Consider the following 27183-nt stretch of genomic DNA (forward strand, 5'->3'; position numbering starts at 1 on the left):
ACATTTCCACGTGTTTAGCTTCCTTTCCCTGGTTGCCTGTTCCAGTCCTGAATGTCAGCAGATCTTCAACCTCTGACTTTTACTTTGTAGGGATGTCAAAGCAGGCAACATCCTGCTGACTGAGCCGGGTCAGGTCAAACTGGGGGACTTTGGCTCCGCCTCCATTGTGGCGCCGGCCAACTCCTTTGTGGGGACGCCGTACTGGTGAGTCTTCGTCTTCATCGATCTTCCTCAGACGCAGCTGGAGGGTTTCAGCCTGAAACGGTCAAACATTTACAACCATCTGAATAGGCCTGCACAATATACCGCAAATTTATCGTTATCGAAATATCCAGCTCTGCAATATGCATATCGCAAAAGACGGCGAATATCGCAATAAATCGCAAACCCAAAATGTGTTAAAACAATCTTCTAGCAGCTTGAAGCATTTAACGAATTAAATAAATCCCTTTATGCTTTGACCAATCAGATGGACGCCTTCCCATTGTTGACCAATCAGATGGAGGCCTATTATGTTAACCCTGGTCCTGAAGAGCCTCAACCCTGCCTGTTTTCCAGCTCTCCTTAACCAGCTTGCTGTTGATTGGCTGACTCAAGTGATTTCACATCCTGATTGACTGAACACACCTGATTTTGGTTATCATTATCGAGCAGTCTAGGGAGAATTGGAAAACAGACAGGGTTGAGGCTCTTGAGGACCAGGGTTAGCCACCCTGACGTTTGTCCCCCATGTCGATGAGGGTCATTTGGAGTATAATTTTTAAACTGTTGCAATCAAATGGGAAAGATGTTTTTGTTTATTTTTCTATTTGTTTATTTACCGCAAATTTATCGTTATCGCAATATTGATCACTAATATCGCATATCGCAAGTTTTCCTCATATCGTGCAGCCCTACATCTGAACATGAAGCTGCCTTCACGCCGCGCGCCGATCACGCAGCAGAGGGGGCCATTTTCAGGGTCCAGTACAGGCGCCATCAGAGGTCCAGCGGGGCGTTTTGAACGTTGGGCGCAGTTTTCCAGTGACGGCGTGTTCCAAACGGCAAAGAAGCACGACAAAAATTCAGAGGCTAGAATTCAAATATCTGAACTTTAGCAAAGAGTTTGAAGATGTTCATGTTTGTGATCTGCTGCTCAGCGGGTTTGAACTCAAACTCAAACTTTATTTATTTATATAGCGCCTTTCATTTTGGTTAAAAACACAAAGCGCTTAACATAAAAACAGATAAAACAGTCATAAAAAGTGAAAGTTATTAAAAACAGAAAACAAAGGACAATCACACAAAGAAGGTACCCCTCCCTCACCACCCCCCGCCCCCACCCCCACCCACCCAGTTACCGCAGTAGAACCGTGAACAGAAAAAGAACTGCAGTTGAAGAAGGTCTGGCTTGGTACTGCTGCGAGGAAACGATATCATGGGGATCCATTCATTCCAAGGCCCAGCCGGACCACAGGGGCCATTACCGCAGCGCCCGCCCAACACAGGGCAGCCCAGGGCCCCATCCATGGCTATTAGACCACAGAGTGGGACCCCAGCCCGCCCAACCAGAACGGGCACCACAGCAACGGCACGCCCTACAGGTCAAGCTGGTGGTGCCCAAGAACGATGGATCCCCCAGAGGAAACACTGGAGTAAAAAAAACATCAGAATAAAAAATAAAAATGATCATAAAATAACAACAATAAAAATAGAAAAAGATAAAAAATAAAATAAGATATAAGAATGTTAGTAATTAAAAAATAAAAAAAATAAAAATGTCAGTGATTAAAACATAACCTAAGAATCATTGGTAAAATACGGTGGCCGACAGGGCTCACACTACATACAAATGGAAAAACGCAACGGCATTACCCGAAGCAAGACGAAATTACCCGAAGCACAACGGCATTAAGAGACAGCGCAACGGCATTACCCGAAGCGCGACGACATAACCGCAGCATTAGCATTAAGCTCAGCACAACGGAAGTGAGGACTTTTTTTCCGGGGAAAAAATAAAAGCCTGGCAGATTCAAACTATTCGGTACGACAGAATTTTAGGGCCACCAAAAAAAGTAAAATTATGAAATTTTAAACCGTAAATTTATGAGAAAAAAATTGTATTTTTACGAGATTAAAGTGGAAGTGAGCATACAGGGCAGCAGCAGCAACAAGTGAACGCTGCAAAGCAGCAGAGCAGACTGACTAAACTTAGTTGAACAGGTGAGCTGAATGTTTATTGATAACGTTCCAAATGTCTGGAAGTTTAGTTGTTTGATTTATGATTTATTAATGTTTTATTTTTTGATTGGTGGTTTGGAGGATCTCTGCAGCCCGATGAAGCCGACGGCGACAGTTATGGAGTGTGCGCGCGCGCGCGTGTGTGTGCGTGCCTGTGTGTGTGTTGGAGACCCCGCGTGCATGTGTGAGAGCACGGGCGAAAGAGGGGGGTGAGAGCGCGGAGCGGGAGAGTTTGCGTCTATATTGTGTGATCGAGACTGAGAACCTTAATAAAAAGATGATGTCCCTCCCCAGAAGAAGTATTTTGTCTTATTAACTCGCTCTGGAGGCTGACGATCCGAGCGGGAAAGTGAATCCCAAACGAGGATCCGCCTTCGGCCCTGGAGAAAATCTCCCCTGCGTTTCCGACCACAGTCAGAGAGAAAAAAAGAGAAGTTATCGCGCAGGTTCAACAGTATCCCTGCAGCTGTCCACCTGAATCCTTTCTTCCTCCATTAAAGATCAGATCTCTACGTTTGTGTGACACTTCTGTCTGAGGAGGAGCACTTTCTGGCATTTTCAACGTTCTAATGCTAATATAACAGACTATTTTCATTCCTCTTTATTGTTATATGTTATAACGGGACGTTTCATCTGGAGGAGGGGGCGTATGTAACACTGTTTACTTCTGCATTGGTGTTCGGATGACAGGTTCATGTCGTAAGGTGACAGATGAACTTCAGGATATGTGAATGAAAAGGAAAAATAAAAGCTGCAGCGGTTCTCTACACCCAAATGTTACACACAAATCAGATAATTTTCAGTGTAAACCGGTTTTCCGGGGTTCGGTGTCAGTAAAGCGGAGTTTCATATATAAAATAAGGAGCTCAGAGACACGTTTGGGTGTAGAGAACCGCTGCAGCTTTTATTTTATTTTTCACACTCCATAACTGTCGCCGTCGGCTTCATCGGGCTGCAGAGATCCTCCAAACCACCAATCAAAAAATAAAACATTAATAAATCATAAATCAAACAACTAAACTTCCAGACATTTGGAACGTTATCAATAAACATTCAGCTCACCTGTTCAACTAAGTTTAGTCAGTCTGCTTTGCTGCTTTGCAGCGTTCACTTGTTGCTGCTGCTGCCCTGTATGCTCACTTCCACTTTAATCTCGTAAAAATACAATTTTTTTCTCATAAATTTACGGTTTAAAATTTCATAATTTTACTTTTTTTGGTGGCCCTAAAATTCTGTCGTACCGAATAGTTTGAATCTGCCAGGCTTTTATTTTTTCCCCGGAAAAAAAGTCCTCACTTCCGTTGTGCTGAGCTTAATGCTAATGCTGCGGTTATGTTATGTCGTCGCGCTTCGGGTAATGCCGTTGCGCTGTCTCTTAATGCCGTTGTGCTTCGGGTAATTTCGTCTTGCTTCGGGTAATGCCGTTGCGTTTTTCCATTTGTATGTAGTGTGAGCCCTGTCGGCCACCGTAGTAAAATAACAATAAAAAGAATTGCATATTAGAAACAAAGATAATAATAGTCCTTACAAGAAAATAAATAATTAAATATGTAAATAAATACCTCAATTAATAAATAGATGAATAATAAAAGACATAAGGAATGATCAAAGTCATATAAAAGCCAGACTAAAAAGGTGGGTCTTGAGCCTCTTCTTAAAAACCTCTACAGTCTCTGCGGCCCTGAGGTTCTCCGGCAGGCTGTTCCACAGGCGAGGACCATAATGGCAGAATGAAGCCTCACCATGTGTCTTGGTCCTTACCTTAGGGACAACTAAGAGGCCAGTGCCAGAGGACCTCAGGGTCCGCGAGGGCTCATATTTTAAAATAATATCATTTAAATAAGAGGGCCCAAGACCATAAAAACATTTATAAACCATTAAAAGAATTTTAAAATCAATCCTGAAACGCACAGGGAGCCAATGCAGCGATCTTAAAATCGGTGTGATGTGTTCCCGCCCCCTGGTCCTCGTCAGAACTCGCGCCGCTGAGTTCTGTAGAAGTTGTAGATTTGAGATCGACTTTTGGGGTAAACCAGAGAGCAGGGCATTACAGTAATCTAAACGACTAAAAATAAAAGCATGCAATAGCACCTCTGTGCTGGCAAGAGAGAGGAACGGGCGGACTCTGGCAATGTTTTTGAGATGGTAAAATCCTATTTTCACAATGTTTCTGATGTGAGGAGTAAAATTCAGCTCAGAGTCAAAAAGAACGCCCAGGTTTCTCACACACTGAGAAGATTTAAAATTCCTAAGTTTGGGTAAAATCATCTCTCTCTTGTCTTCAGGACCAATGATTAAAACTTCAGTTTTGTCCTGGTTGAGCTGCAAGAAGTTTTCTGCCATCCACAGCTTTATATCTAAAATGCAGTTTAAAAGAGTGTTGACAGGTTCAAGGTCATCAGGAGACACGGCGATGTAAAGCTGTGTATCATCAGCATAGCTGTGAAAGTCAACGCCATGTCTCCTGATGACATCCCCAAGAGGCAACATATACAAGTTAAAAAGTATTGGACCCAAGATTGAACCCTGGGGAACCCCACAACTTATTTCATGGACTCCTGAGGAACGAGTATCCATACTTACAAAAAAGTGTCTATCTGTGAGATAGGAGCGAAACCAGTTAAGAGCAGTTCCTGAGAGGCCGACCCGACTCCTAAGTCTGTCAATTAAAATCTGGTGATCCACTGTATCAAAGGCGGCACTCAGATCCAGCAGCACCAGAACAGAAAGTTTCTGCGAGTCATAATTATGTCTGAGATCATTTAAAATTTTTAAAAGGGCCGTCTCAGTACTGTGATTTGTCCTAAAACCAGATTGACACTTTTCAAGAACATTATGTTCATTTAAAAAATCATGTAATTGAATAAAAACAAGTTTTTCAATAATTTTTCCTAAAAATGGTAAGTTGGATACAGGTCTGTAATTGTCCATGATCTTTGGGTCCAAGTTACTCTTCTTCAGAAGGGGCCTCACCACGGCCGTCTTACAGGCAGAGGGGAAGACCCCCGTCTGAAGAGAGCAGTTAGCTATGTTTAAAATCTCTGACTCAAAGAATTTATAAAATGCTTTAAAAAGAGAAGTAGGAATAGGGTCTAAAAGGCAGGTTGTAGTGTTTGCTTGGGAAAAAACTCCACCAAGCATCTCTGCATCAACCAGGACAAAACTCTCCAGTGTTTCCTCAGGTAAAGACAATGCCACTGACCTGCTAGGATTACTGTCATGTACCGGTTGAAGGTTGGATCTAATAGCATTGACTTTACTCCTGAAGTGGTCAGCAAAGTCCTCACATGCAGTTTGTGAGTGAGGCATGATAGATTTATTAAAATCTTTGTTTAGTAAAAAATCAATAGTCTTAAAAAGAAACCGGGGGTTGTGTTTATTGTTTGAGATGAGATTTGAAAAATAAAGTGTCCTTGCCTGTTTAACAGCGTGGTTGTAGGTTTTTAGTTGATCTTTTAAAAAGTCATAGTCGACTGTTAAATTAGTTTTTCTAAATTTTCTCTCTGCTCTCCTACAAATTCTCTTCAGATTTAAAATATCACCGTTTCTCCAAGGCATCTTCGGTTTATGTGTCAAGATTTTAGTTTTCATTGGAGCGGCTGAATCAATGGCAGACTTAAGTCTGTCATTAAAATCATCAGTCAGAGAATCGCAGGACAAAGGTAAAATCTGAGCAGGAGTTTGTTTTAAAATGTCAATAAAATTTTCTGCCACTTCAGGAGTTATATATCGCTTCATCACAGTTCTCACTGAGGCCTCTTGCTGGATAAAACCAGTCACCTTAAAAAACACACAATAATGATCTGACACAGCCAAGTCAACAACAGAGGACACACCAGCAGACAGGCCGTAGGTGATGACCAAGTCCAGGGTGTGTCCTCTATTGTGAGTCGGCTGTGCCACATGCTGGGTAAAATCCATACTATTTAAAAGATTTAAAAATTCAGAGGCAAAAGGATCATTCGTGTTGTCAATATGAATATTAAAATCTCCAGTTATTAAAATCCTATTGTGCCTCAGAAGAATGACAGATAAAAGTTCAGAAAAATCTTGTAAAAAACCAGAGGGAGGACTTGGTGGTCTGTAAACAGTCACTGCTAAAATAGGTGGATTGCTGAACAGGAAGGAATGATGCTCAAATGAAGGATAATCAGTTAAAATAATGGTTTCCATTTTTAAACCTTGTTGAGCAATTGATGCTGTTCCACCACCTCTTTTACCTTCCCTTACAGAGAATAAAAAATTAAAATTAGGTGGAGAGGCCTCAGTGAGAGTAGCTGGAGCATCAGTACCAAGCCAGGTTTCAGTTAAAAGCAAGCATTTTAAATCATGGTCAACAATCAGATCATTAATTATAAAAGACTTGTTAGAAAGAGATCTGATGTTAAAAACAGCCATGTTCAGTGTGGCAGGTGAAACCAGTGATTTTGCAGTTAATTTTGATTCTGTATTTGGTGCTATGTGAATAGGACGGAGACATCTGACAGAAGGAATGGTTGACTTTGAATGTGAACGTTTGTGATCTCTGCTCGTGATGTGTACTGGAATAAAGGATATGGAGGGAATGTGTGTGGTTTGATCGAACCGTCAGCTGGAAGGAGCAGTGCAGGAGAGGAGGGTGATTTCTATGTTCATCCCCAGAAGATGGGAGCCTTTATGGTTTGGGTGTAAGCCGTCTGGTTTGAAAAGGTTTGGTCTATTGTAAAATGTGGTGAAATTGTCAACGTAAAGGATATTTAGGGAGTGACAGTAACTTATTAACCAGATATGGAGCTGACGGATTCGAGAGAATTTTGTGTCTCTGTAACGGGGTGAAGGTAGTGGTCCAGATATAATGCATTGTAAATTTAACTGCTGGATGTGATGAATTAGGTGGATGAAGTCCGCTTTCAAAGTCTCAGATTGCTGGAATTTAATGTCATTGGTACCTGCGTGGATTATGATGGTTCAGGCAGTGGGGGGTTGACTGGTGAGATGATTGTGGATGTCCTTTACTGATGCCCCTGAGATGGAGTGTGTGTGGCACCTCTTGATGCCGACTTGCCGGATCATAGAGTCTCCCAGGATGAGAACTGGACGGGGCGCTGATCCCGGATCCGGTGCGGGGCTCCCATCACTGACAGCCGGGTTTTGCGAGGCCGCAGAATGCCTGACAGACAGCGATCCCGGGTGAAGCTTAGGAGGAAGATCTGGCAGAGGATGATCGGGCAGGATGTTCTCCAAACCCCGGAAGGGCTCGCCCGAGCGCCGGGATACCGCGTCACGTAGCAGCCGGCGGCACTTCACTCCTGCGGCGGAGAAGGAAGGGATAGCGGCGGCGTCAGGCAACGGGACCGGCGCTGCAGCTCCTGGAGAGAATGTGCTCTGGCGTGGCTCCCGCGAGGCGTGCCCGGAGGCAGTGGACCGGTCAGGCTCATTCGAAGCGGGCCCGGAGGCAGCAGTGGACTTCGCTCCCCGATTCCGAACCCTGGTCGTAGCCGAGGGATGAGAGACAGGAGGCTCCCTCCGAACACATCCGGCACCAGCCGTGGGAGATGGGAGTGCAGGAGGACGACGCTGACACAACCCCAAACCCGGTGGATCCTGTTGGTTTGTTGGTGAAACAGTGGGTCCCGGATCTTCAGCCAGCGGGGCATAGCGGTTGGAAAGCGCCAATTTAGCCGAGCAGGAAGGATCGGTTTTCGGCCCGTGGCTCCTCCGGCTGCGGCGTGTCACCTCTGCCCATGACAGCTTGGGTGTAGAGCTGAGAGCCGGGTCCCTGAGACCCGCATCGGCCTTCTCCTGCTTGAGGTCAGCTGGAAACCGACCTGACTCTCCAGAGTTGGGGTTGCCTGGGCCTCGGATCTCATCGGTCGGCTCCAATCCGTCTGTCACGCCACGGAGCTGAACAATATTGCTGTCGGAGCAGGTGGAATGAGCGTCCGCCTCAGCAGGCTTTCCTCCAGACCATGGAAGAGTCTGTGACAGGGAGCGACTGGCTTGGTCCACGATGACTGATTGCTGGAGGTATGTAATATAGTTTGACTGTGAGGCGGAAACTGAGAGTATTTTATCAATCAGGTTGTATTTTTCCTTAAGCTCAGATCTTAGCCTTTGAATAGTGGCTAGAAGGTGGCAGTGATCTGACTTGCAGTCTTCACATACGAGAGCTCCCGGCGCGTCAGCCATCTTGCCCGCCATCTTGCTACCAAGATGGCGGGCAAGATTGAGGATCCTTCAGTTCAGACTCCTCCTGTCCTCCTCCTGTCCTGCTCATGTCCTCCTGTCCTCTTCATGTCCTCCTCATGTCCTCATGTTTTCGTCATGTCCTCCTGTCCTCCTCATGTCCTCCTGTCCTCCTGTCTTCCTCATGTCCTCCTCCTGTCTTCCTCCTGTCCTCCTCATGTCCTCTTCATGTCCTCCTCATGTCCTCTTCATGTCCTCCTCCTGTCTTCCTGTCCTCCTCTTGTCCTCCTGTCTTCCTCATGTCCTCCTGTCCTCCTCCCGTCATCATGTCCTCCTCATGTCCTCATGTCCTCGTCATGTCCTCCTCATGTCCTCCTGTCCTCCTGTCTTCCTCATGTCCTCCTCATGTCCTCCTCCTGGCCTCCTGTCTTCCTCATGTCCTCCTCCTGTCTTCCTCATGTCCTCCTCCTGTCCTCCTCATGTCCTCTTCATGTCCTCTTCATGTCCTCCTCATGTCCTCTTCATGTCCTCCTCCTGTCCTCTTCATGTCCTCCTCCTGTCTTCCTGTCCTCCTCTTGTCCTCCTGTCTTCCTCATGTCCTCCTGTCCCCCTCCTGTCCTCCTCATGTCCTCTTCATGTCCTCCTCATGTCCTCTTCATGTCCTCCTCCTGTCCTCTTCATGTCCTCCTCCTGTCTTCCTGTCCTCCTCCTGTCCCCCTCCTGTCCTCCTCATGTCCTCCTCCTGTCCTCCTGATGTCCTCCTCCTGTCCTCCTGTCTTCCTCCTGTCTTCCTCATGTCTTCATGTCCTCCTCATGTCCTCCTGTCTTCCTCCTGTCTTCCTCCTGTCTTCCTCATGTCTTCATGTCCTCCTCATGTCCTCCTGTCCTCCTGATGTCCTCCTCCTGTCCTCCTGTCTTCCTCCTGTCTTCCTCATGTCCTCATGTCCTCCTGTCTTCCTCATGTCCTCATGTCCTCATGTCCTCCTCATGTCCTCCTCCTGTCTTCCTCATGTCCTCCTCCTGTCCTCCTCCTGTCCTCCTCATGTCCTCTTCATGTCCTCCTCATGTCCTCTTCATGTCCTCCTCCTGTCTTCCTGTCCTCCTCATGTCCTCCTTCTGTCCTCCTCTTGTCCTCCTCCTGTCCTCCTGATGTCCTCCTCCTGTCCTCATGTCCTCATGTCCTCCTCATGTCCTCCTGTCTTCCTCCTGTCTTCCTCATGTCCTCCTCATGTCCTCATGTCCTCCTCTTCTCCTCCTCTTCTCCAGGATGGCTCCGGAGGTGATTCTGGCCATGGACGAGGGTCAGTACGACGGGAAGGTGGACGTCTGGTCTCTGGGCATCACCTGCATCGAGCTGGGTAAGACCGGCTCACCTGTGCGCCGCGTTTCCGTCGCGTTCGGAGCTCTGACAGACTCTGTCTCTGCAGCGGAGAGGAAGCCCCCCCTGTTCAACATGAATGCTATGAGTGCCTTATACCACATAGCGCAGAATGAAAGCCCCATCCTGCAGTCCAACCACTGGTGAGAGCCACGCCTCCTGACGGGGAGCTTGGAAACGCCGGCGTTCTTCCCACCGGATCTCCTGACGCTTCCCTCCTTCTCTGCAGGTCCGACTCCTTCCGTAACTTTGTTGATTCCTGCCTTCAGAAGATTCCCCAGGACCGGCCTACCTCGGACGTGCTGCTGAACGTGAGCCCCGCCCCCGGTGCAGACCACGCCCCTGAGCCCGCTCTGCTCCGCACTCACCTTCTGTTCCCCCCCGCAGCATCGTTTCCTGTGCCGCGAGCGTCCGCTCACCGTGGTCATGGACTTGATCGCGCGGACTAAGGATGCCGTCAGGGAGCTGGACAACCTGCAGTACCGCAAGATGAAGAAGATCCTCTTCCAGGAGACCCAGCAGAACGGCCCCGTGTCTGAGGGGGGGGAGGAGGAGGAGGTGAGGGGGAAGGTGGAGGTGAAGAGAGATTAAAGAGGAGGTGGTGGACAAACCCTCAGCTTTAGTGGAATTAGACCAAAGTCTGCAGAAACGCCAACAGACGTCCTCTGTGAGGATGAAGGTCAGCTGTAGAGAGACGCAGGTTCTGATGTAGACCCAGAGCAGAGCCCTGAGGGACCCCAGTGATGGAACCGCAGAGGTTCTGCTGAGGAAACCCAGCAGATCCAGTGATCGTTTGAGTCTCCTGGTAAATGCTTGAAGCTGACAGGACTGTGGCTGTTTCAGGACGTGGATCAGTACCTGCAGCAGATGGGGACCGTCAACAGCATGGAGAGCTCCCAGTCCGTCCCCAGCATGTCCATCTCCGCCAGCTCCCAGAGCAGCTCCGTCAACAGCCTGGCCGACGCCTCCGACGACAGCAGCGGCGAGATGGCCATGATGCAGGAGGGCGAGCACACCGTCACCTCCAACAGCTCCATCATCCACCGACCCCCAGTGAGTCCGCCCCCGCCGCTCTTCTGGGAGCCAGAGTCCGTCTCTGAACTTTGTCCTTCTGTCCTCAGGGCCAGGACAACATCTATGACGACCCCTACCAGCCAGAGATGGAGCAGCCGCAGGCGCCCTCTGCTGGACGCCGCCGGGCTTACTATCGCAACAGAGACCACTTCGCCACGATTCGCACCGCCTCGCTGGTACGGCCGGCCTCAGTGCTGAGCTCAGCGGAGCTGGACCAGGTTCCTGACCCCAGGGGGTCTGTACTGAGCAGTAGAGCCCCGGAAACGTCAGACTTTAGGAGGACCATAGACATGTCCTAGGGTCAGGGGTCACAGACCAGGTTCTCCAGGTAGCTGCATCTCTTGACGGGTTCCTCTCCTGCAGGTGACCCGTCAAATCCAGGAGCACGAGCAGGGCTCGGCGCTGCGGGAGCAGATGTCCGGATACAAGCGGATGAGACGGCAGCACCAGAAGCAGCTGATGGGCCTGGAGAACAAGCTGAAGGCGGAGATGGACGAGCATCAGCTGAAGCTGGACAAGGAGCTGGAGAACCAGAGGAACAGTTTCTCCACAGAAGCAGACAAGCTGGTGAAGAAGCACCAGGCCATCCTGGAGAAAGAGGTACGTCCTCCGTCCGTCCATCCGGTGAGCAGAACGGTGTGCGGCCTCAGCCTCTGAGCCTCTGCGTGTCCCGCAGACCAAAGCAGCTTTGGCAGAGGAGAAGAAGTTCCAGCAGCATATCCTGGGTCAGCAGAAGAAGGAGCTGACCGGCTTACTGGACTCCCAGAAACGGCAGTATCGTCAGCGCAAGGAGCAGCTGAAAGAGGTACCGGAGCGGAGCGCGGAGGAGGTCCTCAGAACCAGAGGGGCTGACGGTCTGTGCTCTGACAGGAGCTGAGCGAGAACCAGCTGACGCCGAAGCGGGAGAAGCAGGAGTGGCTGGTCCGCCAGAAGGAGTGTCTGCAGCAGATGCAGGCGGAGGAGGAGGCCAGCCTGCTGAGGAGGCAGAGGCAGTACTACGAGCTGCAGTGTCGGCAGTACAGGAGGAAGATGCTGCTGGCCCACCACAACCTGGAGCAGGACCTGCTGCGGGAGGTACCGGCCCGCCGCCCCGAGAGCCCGGCGGCAGGGGTCCGGGCATCCTCAGACGACCTTTGCCCTCTTTTCCAGGAGCTGAACAAGAAGCAGACCCAGAAGGACCTGGAGTGCGCCATGCTGCTGCGGCACCACGAGTCCACTCAGGAGCTGGAGTTCAGGCAGCTCAGCCTGGTGCAGCGGACCCGGGCCGAGCTGATCCGAACGCAGCACCAGACCGAGCTCACCAACCAGAAGGAGTACAACGAGCGCCGCAAGCAAGAGCTGCAGCAGAAACACGCCACCGAGGCCCGCCAGCAGCCCAAGAGCCTGAAGGTAGGAGGCGGTTCTGGTTCTACACGCAGCTGAACTCGGTCCAAACACCTGACCTGGTTCCTTCGTCCCGCTTCCAGTCCAAAGAGCTGCAGATCAAGCGTCAGTTCCAGGAGACGGGCAAGATCCAGACCCGACAGTACAAAGCCCTGAAGAACCACCTGCTGGAGAGCACGCCCAAGTCTGAGCACAAGAACATCCTGAAACGGCTGAAGGAGGAGCAGACGCGCAAGCTGGCCATCCTGTCCGAGCAGTACAACCACTCCATCAACGACATGCTGTCCACGCAGGCCGTGACCAAGGCAAGCCCCGCCCCCTGTGGTTAACGTGTTCTACACTCACCCCTCCCCGGGCCAGTGACCCCATGACCCCTCATCCTCTAGTGTTCCCCATCCGTCTTTATTTGGCCGTTCTACACCAAAAATGCAGGAATTTTTATAAACTCGTCTTACAGGGGGGGTCAAACTCGGTCCCACTAAATCCAGAACACGCTTTAGGTTTTGGGCCGAACAAGATAAACATTAACTGAACACACTACAGCTGAACTTTAAAACCTTAAAACTGAACTTTTGGAACATAAGTATGAATAAAAACAGGAACATGAATCCAGAATAACTTAAACCTTTATTAGCAAATAATATTTTGCTCTCTGTCAAAACTATACAAATATGAAGATGCTGCTTAACAAAACAAAGAGAGCCTGGAAACATTCATAATCAGAAAGAACTTATGGTGTCATAACGTTTTCTTTGCTCTATTATCATTTTTTACAGCTGGACTCCTGCATCATTTTAGCACTAAGTTCATTTCTTGGTGTGTGACGTTCAGTGTCTTTGTGAAACAGATCAGAGAAAACCTGTTACTGTGAAAATTACTGCCTAAAACCGCTACAAGTCTAGCCGAGTGAGAAGCTGCTCCTGGATCCGGTCTCTCCTCACCCCAAAGTCCTGATTGTGGTTCTGTTGGTTCTGCAGCTGCGGCTGAACGAGACGCAGGAGGCCGAGGAGCAGGTTCTGAACATGCAGCTGCAGCAGGAGCTGGAGCTGCTCAACGCCTACCAGAGCAAGATCAAGATGCACACCGACACGCAGCACGAGCGCGAGATCAAGGACCTGGAGCAGCGGGTGTCCATCCGCCGGGCGCTGCTGGAGCAGAGGGTGAGCGACCGCGGGGCGCCACGCCGCCGCCGCCGCGCCGCCCGTGCACTGACCTGTGGCTGTGTTTCAGATCGAGGAGGAGATGCTGTCGCTGCAGAACGAGCGCTCCGAGCGGATCCGGACGCTGCTGGAGCGCCAGGCTCACGAGATCGAGGCCTTTGACTCGGAGAGCATGCGTCTGGGCTTCAGCAACATGGCGCTGACCGGCATCCCCGCCGAGGCCTACAACCAGGGCTACCCCACCCCGAGCCCGGCCTCGGGCGCCGGCGGCTGGCCGTCGCGGCCAGTCCCGCGCTCCGGCAGCCACTGGACCCACAGCGTGCAGAACTCGGTGGCCACGCCCTCCTGGCGCAGTAAGAACGACGGCGGGGGGGGCTTCGGCCGCGCCGAGTCGGTGGCGTACTCTCAAGGCTACAGCAGGGACGATGACGTGAACCGTAGAGGCCACGCCTCCTCCCACCACCACCACCACCACCACCAGCAGCAGCAGCAGCAGCACTACCTCCCCCAGCACTACCAGCACCACCAGAGCACCCCCCAACTGTACCGGGACGACCGCGACCCCCGGGAGCGCGGGCGGGACTGGGGGGGCAGCGCGGGCCACTACTCCCATCACCCCCAGGGGCACCACCTCTCCTCCCACGGCTCCTCCCAGTCGCTGGCTCTCCTGCCCCCGCCTCCACCGCCGCCCCCCATCTCCCTCTCGTCCTCCTCGCCCCCGTCCTCCGCCTCTTCGTCCTCATCGTCTCAGGGAGGCTACGGCGGCCTGAGTGTCCGGGGCCCCGGCATGATGGCGCTCAGGAACAGCCCGCAGCCTCTCAGGAGGACCGCCTCCGGGGGGCCGGGGGGAGGGGCAGGAAGTGACGGCGGACTTAGCCGCAGCACTTCCGTCACCTCCCACATCTCCAACAGCTCCCACCTCTCCTACTCGTGAATCATTCGGCGAGCCAAGGATGAGGGAGGCGTGGCCACGGTTCAGGGAGGCGGGCTTTCGTTTCTAACTATTTCATTCTTTTTCCACATTTTACATTTTGGGTTTTAGGTTCTCGTCTCCTGAAGTGTGTCGGAAAGGGGCGGAGTCACATTTGACTCAGAGTGCCGTGTCACAAAGCGAACGCGTGGAGCCGCCTCGTCTCTTCCACAAAACCCAGGCCGGCGTCCGCCTGTTGGTTTTGTGACGCGTAGACGGAGGCCCTGAGCTCGGCGCCGTGGGCGCGTCGGCATTTCAGACATTTTGTTCCGTTGCGTTGAGCGACGGTCGCAGAGCTTCCACTCCAGCGGTGGTGCTTTCAGAACCACTGTAACTGTAAATACTCGTCAAGTCGACTCTGGTTTCCTGGTTTTTGTAGTGATAAGTGAGAGTAGAAACACTGCCATCTGCTGGCAGGGCTGACCCGTGTGCGCCACTGCCCCCTGCTGGGCGGAAGTCAAAGTCCAGCGTCTGGTTCCGTTTAGAACCGCTGCAGCTTTAAGCTCAGAGGCACTGAGGCAGGAATCCTTTCTTCACTGAACAGACGCGGATATTTCAACTTTTTTTTTCATCAAAGATGATTTTTCATTCAGTTTTATTCTCCGTTTGCGGCTTTAAAAGGCTTCACTAGGGAAGAGCATCACGCCATGAAGCTGCTACCGGCGGCTAAAAGAGGCGGAGGAGGAAGTCCCGGTTCAGTCGTGGAAACGCTGCATCTGCTTTCTCCTCCCCTCCTGTGCTGAACCTCCAACCGAGGGGAAACCCAGCGGCACGCCGCTCCATCGGCCCAGCGGTCTGTAGAGACGAGTCGGGTCCAGTGGGCGGAGCCGGTGTACAGGCAGCGCTTGTATGAATAATCCTGCACTCTACCTATTTATATAAATGCATATAAATGTAAGATACCTGCGGGCGGAGCAGGTATGAAGATTGTTCCCTGTCCAACACTTTGACTGGCATTGTACTTACCAGTGTACATAGAAGCACTAACTATCAGACTGTGTTAGAGTAAAATGATTCTTTTGTCCGTGAGTTCAGACGAATAGACGCCATCATCATTATTTCTACTGCTGCAGTTGGAATATTTATGTTGTATTTTTACGTTTTTAAGATGTTGATGCCAATTTTGACCACTAGGTGGGGAAGAATCGCAATGTTACTGTGATCGTCTGTTTTTAAAATAATGTTTCTTTAGAGGACTACCTTTCCCAGCATTCCCAGCGTGGTTTCGGGGGGGTGGGGGACCTCTTTTCTGGGCAGGGCTGCGTTGCAACATCTTTTTTTCTCTGGAGCCAGTATTAAAGCGCTGAGCATTGGAGGCGGAGCTAAGCGTCGGACACGTTTTCACTTTTCCGTCATGACATTTGTGCCATGTTTTGTTTTTTTGTGTTACTTTAGGAGTTCAGACGTCGGTTCTTTGGAGTCTTTAGGGTTACAGCAGAACAAAAGCCAGAAATAATCACATGAACAAACTGTGTTTAAGGTTTATACTGTTATTAAAGAAGTTCTAGAAAATTCTCCATAACTTGTCTGTTAGTCTGAGAAAAAAACAAGTTTTAAAAACATGAAGTGAGGAAAAGGAAAACTCTTGTGTGATTCTAACTTTTGAGTCTGAGGATAATTAGAGTTTAAGCTCAACTTTGATTAAGTTTATTTGATCACATTTTAAAACTGTTTTACTCTCAGATGATTTAAAGTTTACATCAAAAGAATGAAGTGCAATTTATTTCATTAGAAACATTTCAATTGTGAAAGCAAACCTATTCGACTGAAGTCACTTTAAAACTTTAATTTAAAATATTTAGCCGTCATTTGAAAGTAAAGTTTGGCTGTAAAAAGGATTTTTTAATACATTAGTTTTACAAAATGTTCCAAAATTCCTCCATTTTTAAAGAGAAACCAGAAAAAATATCACATTTTTACTGAAACATATTTAAGCCGTAATTTTTAATGCAGTTTATTCATCTGATTATTGTTGCCTCCTTTCCTGAGTTTGTCTGATTAAAAAACTTAATGTTCCTGCGGTTTGCTTTGCTGTCTGACTGGAAGCCATCTGCACGTCTGCAGCAGTCTGTCTGCGGATATGTAGAAGGCTGTCTGCGCATCTGCAGTTATCTGACAGTGGATATACAGCAGTTTGTCTGCACATCCACAGCTGAATATCTTTCTGTCCATCCGCAGTAGTCAGTTTGGGCATCTGCAGCTGTCTTTCTGCGCATCCACACTCATCTGTCTGCGCATCTGCAGTAGTCTGTCTGCGCATCTGCAGTAGTCTGCGCATCCGCAGTAGTATGTTTGCGCGTCTGCAGCTGTCTGTCTACCTCATTTGCACTGATGGTGAACGAATGTTTGGTCAACTTTAGAAATGAAGCTTTTTCGTGGTTTCTTTCTTTCTTTTCAAATCGTGTGCAAATGTGGGCGGGACGAGGACACCGGGGGGCAAAAGTTTGGGACTTGGGGATGCTTCAAGAACAGATTCGGTTCACGTTCTTTCGGGTTCCTTTTCTAATGTTTGCTTGGAACCTGCTGGCCTTTGAAGGAAGACTTTGGTTCCTCTTTGTGAGATTTCATTTTGCCAACGTTTTATGGTTCCTGCTGGTGGAAGCTGCACCGGGAGACGGATGGGTTCTGCTCTGGAGCGGGTTCTGCTCTGAGGCGGGTTCTCATGAAGCCATCCAGCACTTTCTGCTACAGCTTCATGATTTTCACCCTTAAATCTGGATCATATCGGCTCATTTGTTTCAAAGAACTCCATTCATAAAAGTTCCTAAAATGATTCCCAGAGACACTTGTTGTTTTGTAGAACTCACTAAAATATTTTTCTATTTCAGATTTTGGTTTATTTTCTCCAGTGTTTTATAGCTTCCAGAGGAGTCGAACATTTCAGTTCTTTAACATGTTCAGCAGTTAAAAACCAAACTCATGTTTGAAATGTTAAAGTGGCCCAAAAGCTTATTTGCCATAAAAAGGGAAATGCGGGAACGTTTGATGGAAATCCAAACAATAACAGGAAAGAACTCTGTTGGTTTAGTCACACATGCGTGGAAAAGAGATTATTAATTATCGTGAATCTACTCCCCACTTTCCGGTTTCTGTGTCCTGGTGCAGCTTTGACGGAAATCGTGTTCATGTTTGAGGCCGGCAGGACAGAACTGACAGAGGCTGCTGTGAGGATGAGGAGGGTGAGGAGGATGGATGCTGGTCTGTTCCACAGAGCTGCAGACATTTAGTTGGAAGCTGTTGAAAGTTGAAATGTACAGAAACATAAGAAAATACTTTTGAAGAAATAAAAAACAAAAACAGATTTGTGTCTTTTTGTCTTCCGTTCTCTTTCTTAGAAATTTTAAGAAAGAATTTTAATTTTTAAATTATGAAATATCAATTTAAGAAACTGAAACAATACTCACAAAGTTAGTTGTAATCTATGTGCATTAGTTTCATTTTTGGCCAGACAAAGACAAGGATTGAGGATTGGGATCCAAACCTCACTACTTTTATTTTGAAAAGAACCGGTGTTTCCGGTTCGCGTTTCCGGTTCACTCCATCCCGAACTTTACCTCCGAACGTTCTTCTTGGGTTTCGTTCCGGAGCTGACCCACTCAGACTCACCTTTGAACCCTTTTCTCGCAGATTTCCAGGATGTCGCAGGAAAATATTTTCCTTTTTGTTCCGAATTTAATCGGTGAGTTTCTCCGTTTCCGCTAAAGCCGTGTTAGCTTAGCGTTAGCCGGGAAGGAATGAACTCCGTTCAAAAAAAATAAATAAATAAATCTGGTTTTCTCTGAAATTTAGCCCGACTACCTTTACCAAAAAGATTTTGAGTCAAAATCCAGTAAAATGAACATTTCGGCTAATGTTTTTTATTAATGTAAAGATCTATTCTGATCTGTTTCCGTTTTCTCGTAAAAACCTCCGATCATAAACGATCATTATTTGCTGTCAGATGTCAAGAATTTGGTTTAGATTCAAATTAAAATATATATAAATTTAAACCTAATTGTTTCAGCTGAAGCCTCGAGAGACAAATAGATGATTTTTGTTGTCGTTTGTTTTTTTAAAAGATTGTCGTAATAATAAATTGTATATATATTTTTCACTCCGCTGAGTTGAATATAAACAACAGTTTCTGCCAAACTGCGGCTGAAACTTCACGAAAATCACAAATTAAACGGATTCTTGAATATCTGCAGTATTTTGCGGTTTGGCCGCCTTTCCCTTCAGGCTTCCGTACCTCCGTGATTTCGGCAGCTTTGACCTGAGATGACCGCTGTGTGCATCATGGACACTAAATGAGACATAATTAGTACATGTATATGTATACTTCATATATACTTTTGTTTGTTTTCACAGCGAATTTCTCTGTGAAACTTTCCCTCCAAGTAACAAACAGCCTTGAAATACTCGATTACTTTTAACGTTGATTTTGTGCGTCCGCAGGTTACGCCCGCGTGCTGCTGGCGCTGCTCTCCTTCTTCCTGATGCCCATCTGGCCGTGGCCCGCCATCTTCTTCTACCTGCTCAGCGGCCTCCTGGACGCCTTCGACGGCCACGCGGCGCGGGCGCTGAACCAGTGTAGGCGTGCGCAGTGGTGGGCGTGGCCTCCAGGGGCCGGCGTCGCCTCCTGACGTGGTTTCTGCGTCTCTTCCAGCCACCAAGTTTGGAGCCATGCTGGACATGCTGACGGACCGCTGCGCCACCATGTGTCTGCTGGTCAACCTGTCGCTGCTCTACCCCGCCTACGCCTTCCTGTTCCAGCTCAGCATGTGTCTGGACGTCGCCAGCCACTGGCTGCACCTGCACAGGTGAGAGGGCGGGGCCTCGCCGCATCCTCCCCGCGTCCTCCCGGCTGTCACGTGACCTCTGCTGTGGTCTCCAGCTCCACCATCAAAGGCTCGGCGAGCCATAAGAGCATCGACCTGTCGGGGAACCCCGTCCTGCGGATCTACTACACCTCCAAGGTGAGAACACCAGAGCAGAACCGCCGTGGCGTTAAGGCGGCGAGGCCGTAATGCCCCTGTCTCCCGCAGCCCGTTCTGTTCGTGATGTGCGCCGGGAACGAGCTCTTCTTCTGCCTGCTCTACCTTCTTCATCACATCCAGGAGCCTGCTGGTGAGTCCTCGCCGCTCCCGCCCGCCTGGCGGCGTCCTCTGAGGTCAGAGCTCCTGGAGGTTCTCAGGTCCTCCTTCGGTCCATCAGAAGGAGAACCTGGATCTGCGCTCAGAGGACGGCCACCTTTTTTTTTTTTTAAGTCGGTGACATCACTGATCTTTTCTGAGCGTGCTCAGATGGAGAGCAGAAATAGATGTGAGTGAAGCGGCCCCAAAGCGGCGCCGCGTTTGGAAAGAAGGTCGATTCCAAATAAGGAAAAGGAGGTGAAGAAGAGGAGGAGCTGAACCCAGGAGGCGCCGTGAAACACGCCGACAGAACCCGCTCACGGGGAGTGAGGTCAACAGAAAAACCAAAGCCGTCTTTTTTCCACACAGGGGGCGGGGCTAAACTCTGCAGCCTGCTGCCTCTCTCCTTCACGTCTGTCGCTCCTGTGTTTCAGGCTGGCTCCTGTGGCTGCAGGGGCTCTGCGGCCTCATCTGCCTGCTCAAGTCCGCCATCAGCGTCCTGCACCTGGTCACCGCCTCCCAGAACATGGCCGCCCTGGACGCCGCCGAGCGCGAGAAGGCGGCCAAGCAGCAGTGAGGCGTCGGGAGGACGGTCGCTTCCAGTGCTCTGAAGGTTCCTGGCCAAATATTTTCCAGCATAAACGAAGAACGTCTGCTTCCTGTTCTGCCATCCACCAGGGGGCGTGACCCCCTGCTGAGTGACAGCTCTGCACACTTCCTCCACATTCCTGCAGGTCCAAGAAACCCCCCCCCTCCTCTGCTGCTGGACCCGCTGAGGAGCGAGGTTTCCTACGGCGGCTGAGAAGGCTCAAACTAGAACGGAGAACATGCAGATGGAAGAACACGCCGGCGCCGGTTCTGATTCACAGCCTCTGACTTTAAGGGAACCCGTGAAGGATAATTACTGAGGAACTTTTCAGAATAAGAGCTTTGAGAATGCATCTTTCTTTCCGTACACTTCTCTGTGGGTTTATGGAGGAACTTCCTCAGAACCTTCCGGTCCGTTAAACCGCAGCTGTGAATCTGAAGCCGACTTCCTGCGTTCCTTCATCTAAAGGTTCTTGCCTGTTCTCTTGCTTGCATTGTTGTCATTTGCAGCCATTGAGCTCTGTCAGCCTGGTTTCCATGGAAACGGGGGGATCTGTTAGATGGGACACTAGCTTTTAGGAAGTTCCTCGGCAGAACCAGGCAGCTTCTCCTGAGGAGAACCCTCCTCCACGCGTCATAGGAAGCCTGATTTTATTTGAAGATTTGATCGTAATCCTCTTCACCTCTAATTTATTGCCGCCATGACATCATGTCTAGTAGAACCTCCTGCGGCCGGATCCAGGTGAGCTTTCATAGGAGGCGGGTTCTGGTTCTGACAAACGGATCCGCTGCTGAGGAAAACCCAGAATCCTCTGAACAGAAGCCCTTTGGTGGTTTTCTTCATGGGATGCTGTGGGCTCCGTTCACCTGAGGAAGACCTCTTTACTGTATGTGATGAAGCCTGTTTGAATGTGTAAAACTTTATTGTCCATCAGCGCTCGGCCGTTTGCCCCAGAAATGTTGACGTTTTGTGGGTTTGAAGTTTCTGTGAAGCAAATAAATGGACTTCAGCCGTGAAACGTTTGTTTGCTGAAATGTTGCTTTTAAGGTAAAAATGGAAAACAGAACGGTCCAGAACTCCTAGAACCTCGTGGACGGCCGTCCCAGAAGAGCTGAGGCTGTAAAGGCGGTCGACTGACGTCTCTGGGTTATGAACGAGACGCACTTCAGTTCATGTGAGTCAATTGATCTATAAACTGTTTTAAAAGTTGAAACCTTTTTCCAAAGAGAAGCAGAAACCTCAGTGACTGATCCGTTTGTAATAAAGATTACAGCCATGTTTTCTAATAACTGTTTTACATTTTAGAAGTGTGGAGTCCAGGAATTAAACAATTCAAAGTCTGTTTTTCATGGTTGTGTTTTAAAGACACAAAACCCTAATATACAAAAACACAAAAGACCTTTGCGATGACGTCACGTTGCGGTTCTTTTTATCGTTTGATTTTTGAAAATTAGAAATGTCCACTTAATTGTGATAAAAAAGACATTTGAACGTTTTTCTTTTGGCTCTCCTTCGCTCCCAGCGGCCGCCGCTGCTGGGAGGTTCGGTTCGGTTCGGACGTCACGTTCGGTTCGGCTCCGTGATCCAGCTGTTGCACCTGCGCGGATCGTTGCCTTTAAGATGCTCCGGGATAAAGCCTCGCTATACACGAACCCGACACCATTTTAGCCCACAGCTCCGCCGTCGCGGTTCGGTCCGGTTGGGGGTCCTCGCGGTGAGGGGGGGGTTGACTGTTGAACGGAGGGATTCCATTTTCTGTCGGCCCACCGAGAGGAGGCGCGGGGGCGAGAGGGACGGCGCCGCGCGGGCCTGCGAGGAGGGAGCACGCGCCAAATACTTTCCCTTTAAAGCGGAGAGGGACAGAGGGGGCGAAGAGGAGTTAAAAAAAGAAAAGACTCGGGGAGGGAGGGCGAGAGGAGCGATTTTGAAAAAAACAGAAAGATGTCATCCCGCCGATTCAAACGCCGAGGCGGAGCCACGGACCGCGGCCGGCCGGGGGCCCTCTAGCGAGGGGAAGCGCTCCACGCAACACCGAGGCTTTGACTCCTCCTGCGGCCTTTCGGCAGCCAACGCGAATGCACGCGCCCGGGACCGCAGCGGGACATGACTGCACGTCCCGACCCCCCCAACCGCACCAAAAGCCCGAGTCCGCCTCACGCCGGCCACCAGTTTTCATGACAGTCCTCCTCGTTAAGTTGTGTTAAAATGATGGCCGCCATGGCGCCGAGCCGTTTGTCGCGTTTCCACAAGCGTCCACTCGGCGGCACATCAAAGCGAGTTTAATTGGAGCGGGAGTTCGCGCCTTTCCACACCGACCGAACCGAGCAGGTGCGCGGCTGCCGCGGGCCTCGGGCAGCGCTTCTCAGCGGTCCTCCTCCCTCCCCCTCTGCGGGCCCGGGCGGGATGGACACCTCCTGGAGCAATTTCCTCTTTCAGGTGAGCTTTCAAGGAGGGGGGGGGGGGGGGTCACGGAGGGTTCAGGGTGAAGCTGTCGGTCGGGTTATTGCATCTTCACGGTGGGGAGGGAGGGGGCAAGACATCAGCTGTTCTGGGGCTCCATTCTCCACGGGTGGGGGAGCCTGCTGGTTGTTTACAGAGCACACGGGGGAGGGTCGTTGGTTTGGCCCCCCAGCTGCTGGGAGGTTCAAACGGAGAAGCTGGAAGGAGCAGAAAACGCCTTGATGGGAGGTTAAAGAGGAGGAGCCGAGGCCAAAACCAAGACTGGATCAGAGACCTGGACCCACTTAGTGTGGACCCCCCCACCCCCCAAGACTGATCTGATCTGATCAAGGGAAATCAATTCTGTCCCTTTTTGTGTGATACAGATGCCGCCATGTTAGACGTCGTCAGTAAGAAGTGATGGTCTGTTTCTATGGCAACCACTCTCACCAATCAGAATTGAGCTTGTTGGGAGGCTACACCAAATCTGTCAATCAAATATGTTAACTTGGGGGCCAGCAGGCTCCGCCTACTTTTATGGAGGCATCTGATTGGTCAGTTTATAACTTGAACTACGAAAAATGTCAGATCCAGATCGGTTCTTCTGACCAATAGAATGACTGACAGCTGCTTGGTTCTCTATGGAAGTCTACGGGGTTTTGGCTTCCTAGAGCCACTTCCTGCATGGAACGCCAGGGGGGCGGGGCCACTCAGTCCAGTTCTCCGGTACCCACGTTCCAGAATAAAGACCGTCTCTTTTCCCCGATGCAGAACGCAGACTCAGAATCCTGCAGATGCTCCTGTTGGTCTTTGTTCCTGTTGCTGAGCTTTATTCCGTTTGAGGTGACAGGACCTCAGGGAGAAGCCTCCCGGCGTTCCCATCAGATGGTTTGGGGGACGCCATCGTCCTCATCGCTGCTGTTGGTGTCACATTGACCCTCCAACGGGTCGTTTCAGGGATCGGGTTTCATAAACGGGGAGGAAGAGGATCTGGAGCGCAGCTGCATGAGCTGCAGATGAATGCATGAACCAGTTCTTCAGTCCGTCCTGGGGGGGGGGCCACTCCTGCCTCCTTTAGGCCGCAGATCACAGAATGAGGCTCAGATCCCGACTCTGAGGTTCTGTGCGGTTCAGCTGGAACCCAGGTGTGATGGGTTTTGCTGCAGCGCCGCGTGCTTTCAACCGGTCTGTCTGTTCTTCTGCTGAACGTCACAGACGGCGCCGACTCCCAACCAGCCGGAGACGCAGCTGCAGGCCGAGCTGCTGCCGGAGCTGAGCGGCCCGGCCCAGAGTCCCCCGGAGGAGCAAATCATCGCGCCGCCGTCCACGGTGGACACGGCCGCCCTGAGCGAGGAGCCTCTGCAGGGTGAGCGCCGAACACGTTTGTCGGTCCTGAAACACAAAGGATGGAGGTGGCACAGACACGGGTTTAGAATAAAACCGGTTCTGACGGCTTCTGTTTGAGTTTGACCACGACAGTGCAGACGTCCTGTGGATGAAGGGTGTGGGGGGGCCCACAGAGGGCGAGGGTGCACTGCTGCCGGGGTCTGGAGGGTTTTACTGATGACTCGCTGCTGAGTCTGTGAAGACGGAAAACAGCAAAAATGTCTGGAAAATGAAATTCTGCTGTTTTCTTTAGAAAGTTTCTGTAATATTTAAACATGACTCGCCATCTCTGCTGCGTCCACCAGTCAAGCCGCTCGCCAAACCCCTTCGGCCCGCCCACATCTGCGCCACCTGCAACAAGGAGTTCAAGAACAGCTACAACCTGCGGCGCCACCAGTCCGTCCACACGGGCATCAAGATGAAGGACCGCGCGGCGCGGGAGAAGGAGGACGTGGCCAAGGCGGCGCGCTTGGAGAAGCCCTCCATCCCGCTGTCCCTCCTGCAGCTCACCCTGCCCACACAGCCCCCCCCTGCCGCCCCGGAGGCCCTGTCCCAGCCCGGGCAGCTCGCCACCCAGGACGGCCAGCACATCGCCGTGTCCATCGCCCCGGCAACTGTTACCATGGCAGCGCCCCAGCCCATTCAAGCGGTGGTGGTGGTGGGGTCCATGGAGCAGGTGGGTCACGCCTGAGATGCCGCTGCAGGGTTGAGGGTTAAAGACGTGACGACCTAAACTTCAGTTCTCCCCCAGAACCCCAACCCCAGCCCCCTCCCCAACGCCAACCAGGTGAGGAAGAACCACGCCTGTGAGGCCTGCGGGAAGGCCTTCAGGGACGTGTACCACCTGAACCGCCACCGGCTGTCCCACTCAGACGAGAAGCCGTACTCCTGCCCCATCTGCCAGCAGCGCTTCAAGAGGAAAGACCGCATGAGTTACCACGTGCGCTCGCACCAGGGCGGCGTGGAGAAGCCCTACATCTGTCCGCACTGCGCCAAGGCCTTCTCCAGGTCCCAGAGCCGCTCACCTGTCGCCCGCTTTACCGGCTCCAGCGTCCGATTTAATCTGTGCTCTTTTTGCAGGCCGGATCATCTGAACAGCCACGTACGGCAGGTCCACTCCACGGAGCGACCCTTCAAATGCACGGTAACGTGGTTCATGTCCACCTCTTTCCACGGTAACGTGGGTCATGTCCACCTGGAGGAGCAGAGAAGCTCCGTCAGGTCTTTCCTAAAACGCTGAGAGTCTGTTGGTCCGTAGAAAGAGGAGACAAAAGAAACACCACTCCAATCGCCTCCACTAAAGCTCCTCCTCTTGTCCTCCGCAGACGTGCACGTCGGCGTTTGCCACGCGGGACCGCCTCCGTGCACACCTGATCCGTCACGAGGAGAAGGTGCCGTGTCACATATGTGGGAAGCTGCTGTCGGCGGCGTACATCACCGACCACATGAGGGTCCACAACCAGTCGCAGCATCACTCCTGCCACCTTTGCAACCGCAGTAAGAATGCAGTCACGTGACGGGTCACATGACGGATCACATGACGGGTCACATGACGGGTCACATTACCCACAGCTGCTGGGATCCTCCATCATTGAGTTTCAGTCTTGTCCCACTCTCATCCTTTGATGTCAAAGCTGCGTCATTCCCTGCAGCGGTTGGTCCAATCAGAGCCTCCGTCATAGGTGTGTCCTTGTTTCAGGCTTCACCACGCTCACCTACCTGCGGGTCCACGCGCAGAAGCACCACGGACAGGAGTGGAAGGAGAGCGGCGGGGCTCGCGGCGGCTTCGGTGGGACCGGGGCTGGAGGGGTGTTACTCTGCCAGCTGTGTGGCGTCCAGTGCAAGACGGCCACTCAGCTGCAGGGTCACATGGGCACCCACGCCCAACAAGGCGACCCCGACCCTGACCCGACCAGCGCGGCGCCCACGGGATCCACCAGCGTGGCGGTCACCGTGTCCAGCACCAGCGCAGTGGGACTGCTGGTTACTGACTGCTCCAGTATTGCCCCCCAGCCTCACAGCTAGCACGCTGGGGGGGGCAGCTGGGGTGGGGTGGGGTGGGGCTCGGGACGGAGGCTGAGGGAACAACGAATGGAACATGAAGAGAAGAAGAGGGACACGGCGGGAGGTCCAGGTGAGGAAACCAGGTAACCGGGAGTCCGGTTGGTCGTGATGGTTCTGTGATCCGACAAGCATAGAGGGAACCGGAAAACACGCTTAGGTGGACAGTAAACCAATGAAGCCAGTGGACTGCCACCTGCTGGTTGGACGGGGAAGCATCCAACCGGATGGTATTGGAGAGGCAGGAAGACGTGGGAGCACAGGAAGTTTTCCTGTTCTCCATCAGGTTCTGCTGGCCCGTCCAGCAGCAGCTAAAGGTCCAAACAGCTAAGCGTTTGTTCTGATGCAGACCGCATTGTTTGTTGAGGCACAGAGGTGGAGGGCTGGTCATGTGGGCTTGTTCTGCTGCAGGTAAATGTTTGACCCGTGTGGTTCTCCAACAGGAGCGGCGATGGCGTTTGTGGTCCTGCAGGGATCTTCTGACTGGAAGATGGGGCGGAGGCAGCCAGCCTCTGGGCCACGGACCCATTTCTGGACCGGATCCGCCTGGAACATGGTCAGAACTGCACGGCCTCCCGGACTCCATGATGAGGAACTTTGTGGGATTCTGGAGACCCGGAGTGTTTCCATCCCTGTAGCTGCTATGTTGTGTTTCTCTGGTAGTTTGGTGAAGCCATCTGTTCTCCACACGCCACGATATCCATGTTTGTTTACCATCATGAAGCCGTCCGGATTTGTTGTCTTTATTTTGGCGGGACTTTGGACGCAGCAGCGTGTTTCTCAGAGGGCGCTTTCCTGTGGACGGACCGCCGTCGGTGCGTCGCTGCGGGACTGCTTCTGGTTCTGGACGCCGGTGTCAGTCTGACCCGGGACGGGCTGTGTCGTCCGTTCCTCGGTGACTCTTCTGTGCGTTCTGATTGTACTTTGATGCATAGTGACCGTATTTAAAGGCAGTGACATGCATGCAGGATGCCAGCGAGAGCTTTGTGTGTCTGGGATCCACAGAAGCAGAGGAAACAGGTGAGTTTCCAAACAGCGCCGCCTGCTGGCCGTGCAGCCGACTGTTTCATTTTCCTTCAGTTGTGTTGGACCGGCGAGCCAAACTTTGGCCCAGGAGTCGAACTATTGAATCTAACCCGACCAACTGGAATCCATTGATAACCCTAATTATAATGTTTTATTTTCTGTGTCCCTACAAATAAACTGACCTTTGTTTAAGTGCAGTAAGTTACTTGACATTCATGTGG

The 27183-nt window shown here is 51.1% G+C and overlaps 3 protein-coding genes across 7 annotated transcripts in view; all 3 read left to right on the forward strand.

Moving 5' to 3' along the window:
* The window catches only part of taok2a (TAO kinase 2a), a 25583-nt gene extending 7932 nt beyond the window's left edge, over positions 1-17651 (forward strand). For all 3 annotated transcript variants that reach the window (XM_078951960.1, XM_023957234.2, XM_023957235.2), the window contains exons 7-20: positions 91-204; positions 9652-9743; positions 9813-9906; positions 9993-10074; positions 10151-10321; positions 10607-10816; positions 10885-11013; positions 11201-11437; positions 11514-11642; positions 11708-11911; positions 11987-12226; positions 12304-12525; positions 13198-13380; positions 13451-17651. In XM_078951960.1, the coding sequence (XP_078808086.1) occupies positions 91-204; positions 9652-9743; positions 9813-9906; positions 9993-10074; positions 10151-10321; positions 10607-10816; positions 10885-11013; positions 11201-11437; positions 11514-11642; positions 11708-11911; positions 11987-12226; positions 12304-12525; positions 13198-13380; positions 13451-14314 (2971 nt within the window). In that variant the 3' untranslated portion in view covers positions 14315-17651. The remainder of the gene's footprint in view (positions 1-90; positions 205-9651; positions 9744-9812; positions 9907-9992; positions 10075-10150; positions 10322-10606; positions 10817-10884; positions 11014-11200; positions 11438-11513; positions 11643-11707; positions 11912-11986; positions 12227-12303; positions 12526-13197; positions 13381-13450) is intronic.
* Positions 17652-17839: 188 nt separating this feature from the next.
* Positions 17840-21068, forward strand: cdipt (CDP-diacylglycerol--inositol 3-phosphatidyltransferase (phosphatidylinositol synthase)). Of its 3 annotated transcripts, XM_078951971.1 has the most exons (7): positions 17840-18029; positions 18785-18919; positions 18996-19149; positions 19224-19305; positions 19375-19456; positions 19896-20074; positions 20196-21068. In XM_078951971.1, exons 1-6 carry the CDS (start codon positions 17987-17989, stop codon positions 20036-20038), a joined length of 639 nt encoding a protein of 212 aa, XP_078808097.1. In that variant the 5' UTR covers positions 17840-17986; the 3' UTR covers positions 20039-20074; positions 20196-21068. The 3 variants fall into 3 exon arrangements, with proteins under 3 accessions (XP_078808097.1, XP_004071133.1, XP_078808099.1); XM_004071085.5 differs by having other exon boundaries at positions 19896-21068; XM_078951973.1 differs by lacking the exon at positions 17840-18029 and adding an exon at positions 18544-18656 and having other exon boundaries at positions 19896-21068.
* A 558-nt stretch (positions 21069-21626) lies between these two features.
* On the forward strand, positions 21627-27154 carry maza (MYC-associated zinc finger protein a (purine-binding transcription factor)). The gene is made up of 8 exons (XM_023957239.2): positions 21627-22486; positions 23705-23855; positions 24181-24551; positions 24627-24883; positions 24956-25019; positions 25201-25372; positions 25575-26009; positions 26380-27154. Exons 1-7 carry the CDS (start codon positions 22454-22456, stop codon positions 25898-25900), a joined length of 1374 nt encoding a protein of 457 aa, XP_023813007.1. The 5' UTR covers positions 21627-22453; the 3' UTR covers positions 25901-26009; positions 26380-27154.
* The last annotated feature ends 29 nt before the right edge of the window (positions 27155-27183 follow it).

The sequence above is a fragment of the Oryzias latipes genome, chromosome 8, assembly GCF_053564925.1.
Source record: "Oryzias latipes strain Hd-rR chromosome 8, Olatipes_Hd-rR_3.1".
NCBI classification, from domain to species: Eukaryota; Metazoa; Chordata; class Actinopteri; order Beloniformes; family Adrianichthyidae; genus Oryzias; species Oryzias latipes.

What these genes read in the sequence shown, in the direction of transcription:
- cdipt (XM_004071085.5), top strand. Translation starts at nt 17,987, where the DNA reads ATGTCGCAGGAAAATATTTTCCTTTTTGTTCCGAATTTAATCG. An exon ending in CACTGGCTGCACCTGCACAG is followed by an intron (nt 19,150 to 19,223) that starts GTGAGAGGGCGG and finishes TGTGGTCTCCAG; the next exon opens with CTCCACCATCAAAGGCTCGG. An exon ending in GGATCTACTACACCTCCAAG is followed by an intron (nt 19,306 to 19,374) that starts GTGAGAACACCA and finishes TGTCTCCCGCAG; the next exon opens with CCCGTTCTGTTCGTGATGTG.
- maza (XM_023957239.2), top strand. Translation starts at nt 22,454, where the DNA reads ATGGACACCTCCTGGAGCAATTTCCTCTTTCAG. An exon ending in GAGCGAGGAGCCTCTGCAGG is followed by an intron (nt 23,856 to 24,180) that starts GTGAGCGCCGAA and finishes TGCGTCCACCAG; the next exon opens with TCAAGCCGCTCGCCAAACCC. An exon ending in AGCGACCCTTCAAATGCACG is followed by an intron (nt 25,020 to 25,200) that starts GTAACGTGGTTC and finishes TGTCCTCCGCAG; the next exon opens with ACGTGCACGTCGGCGTTTGC.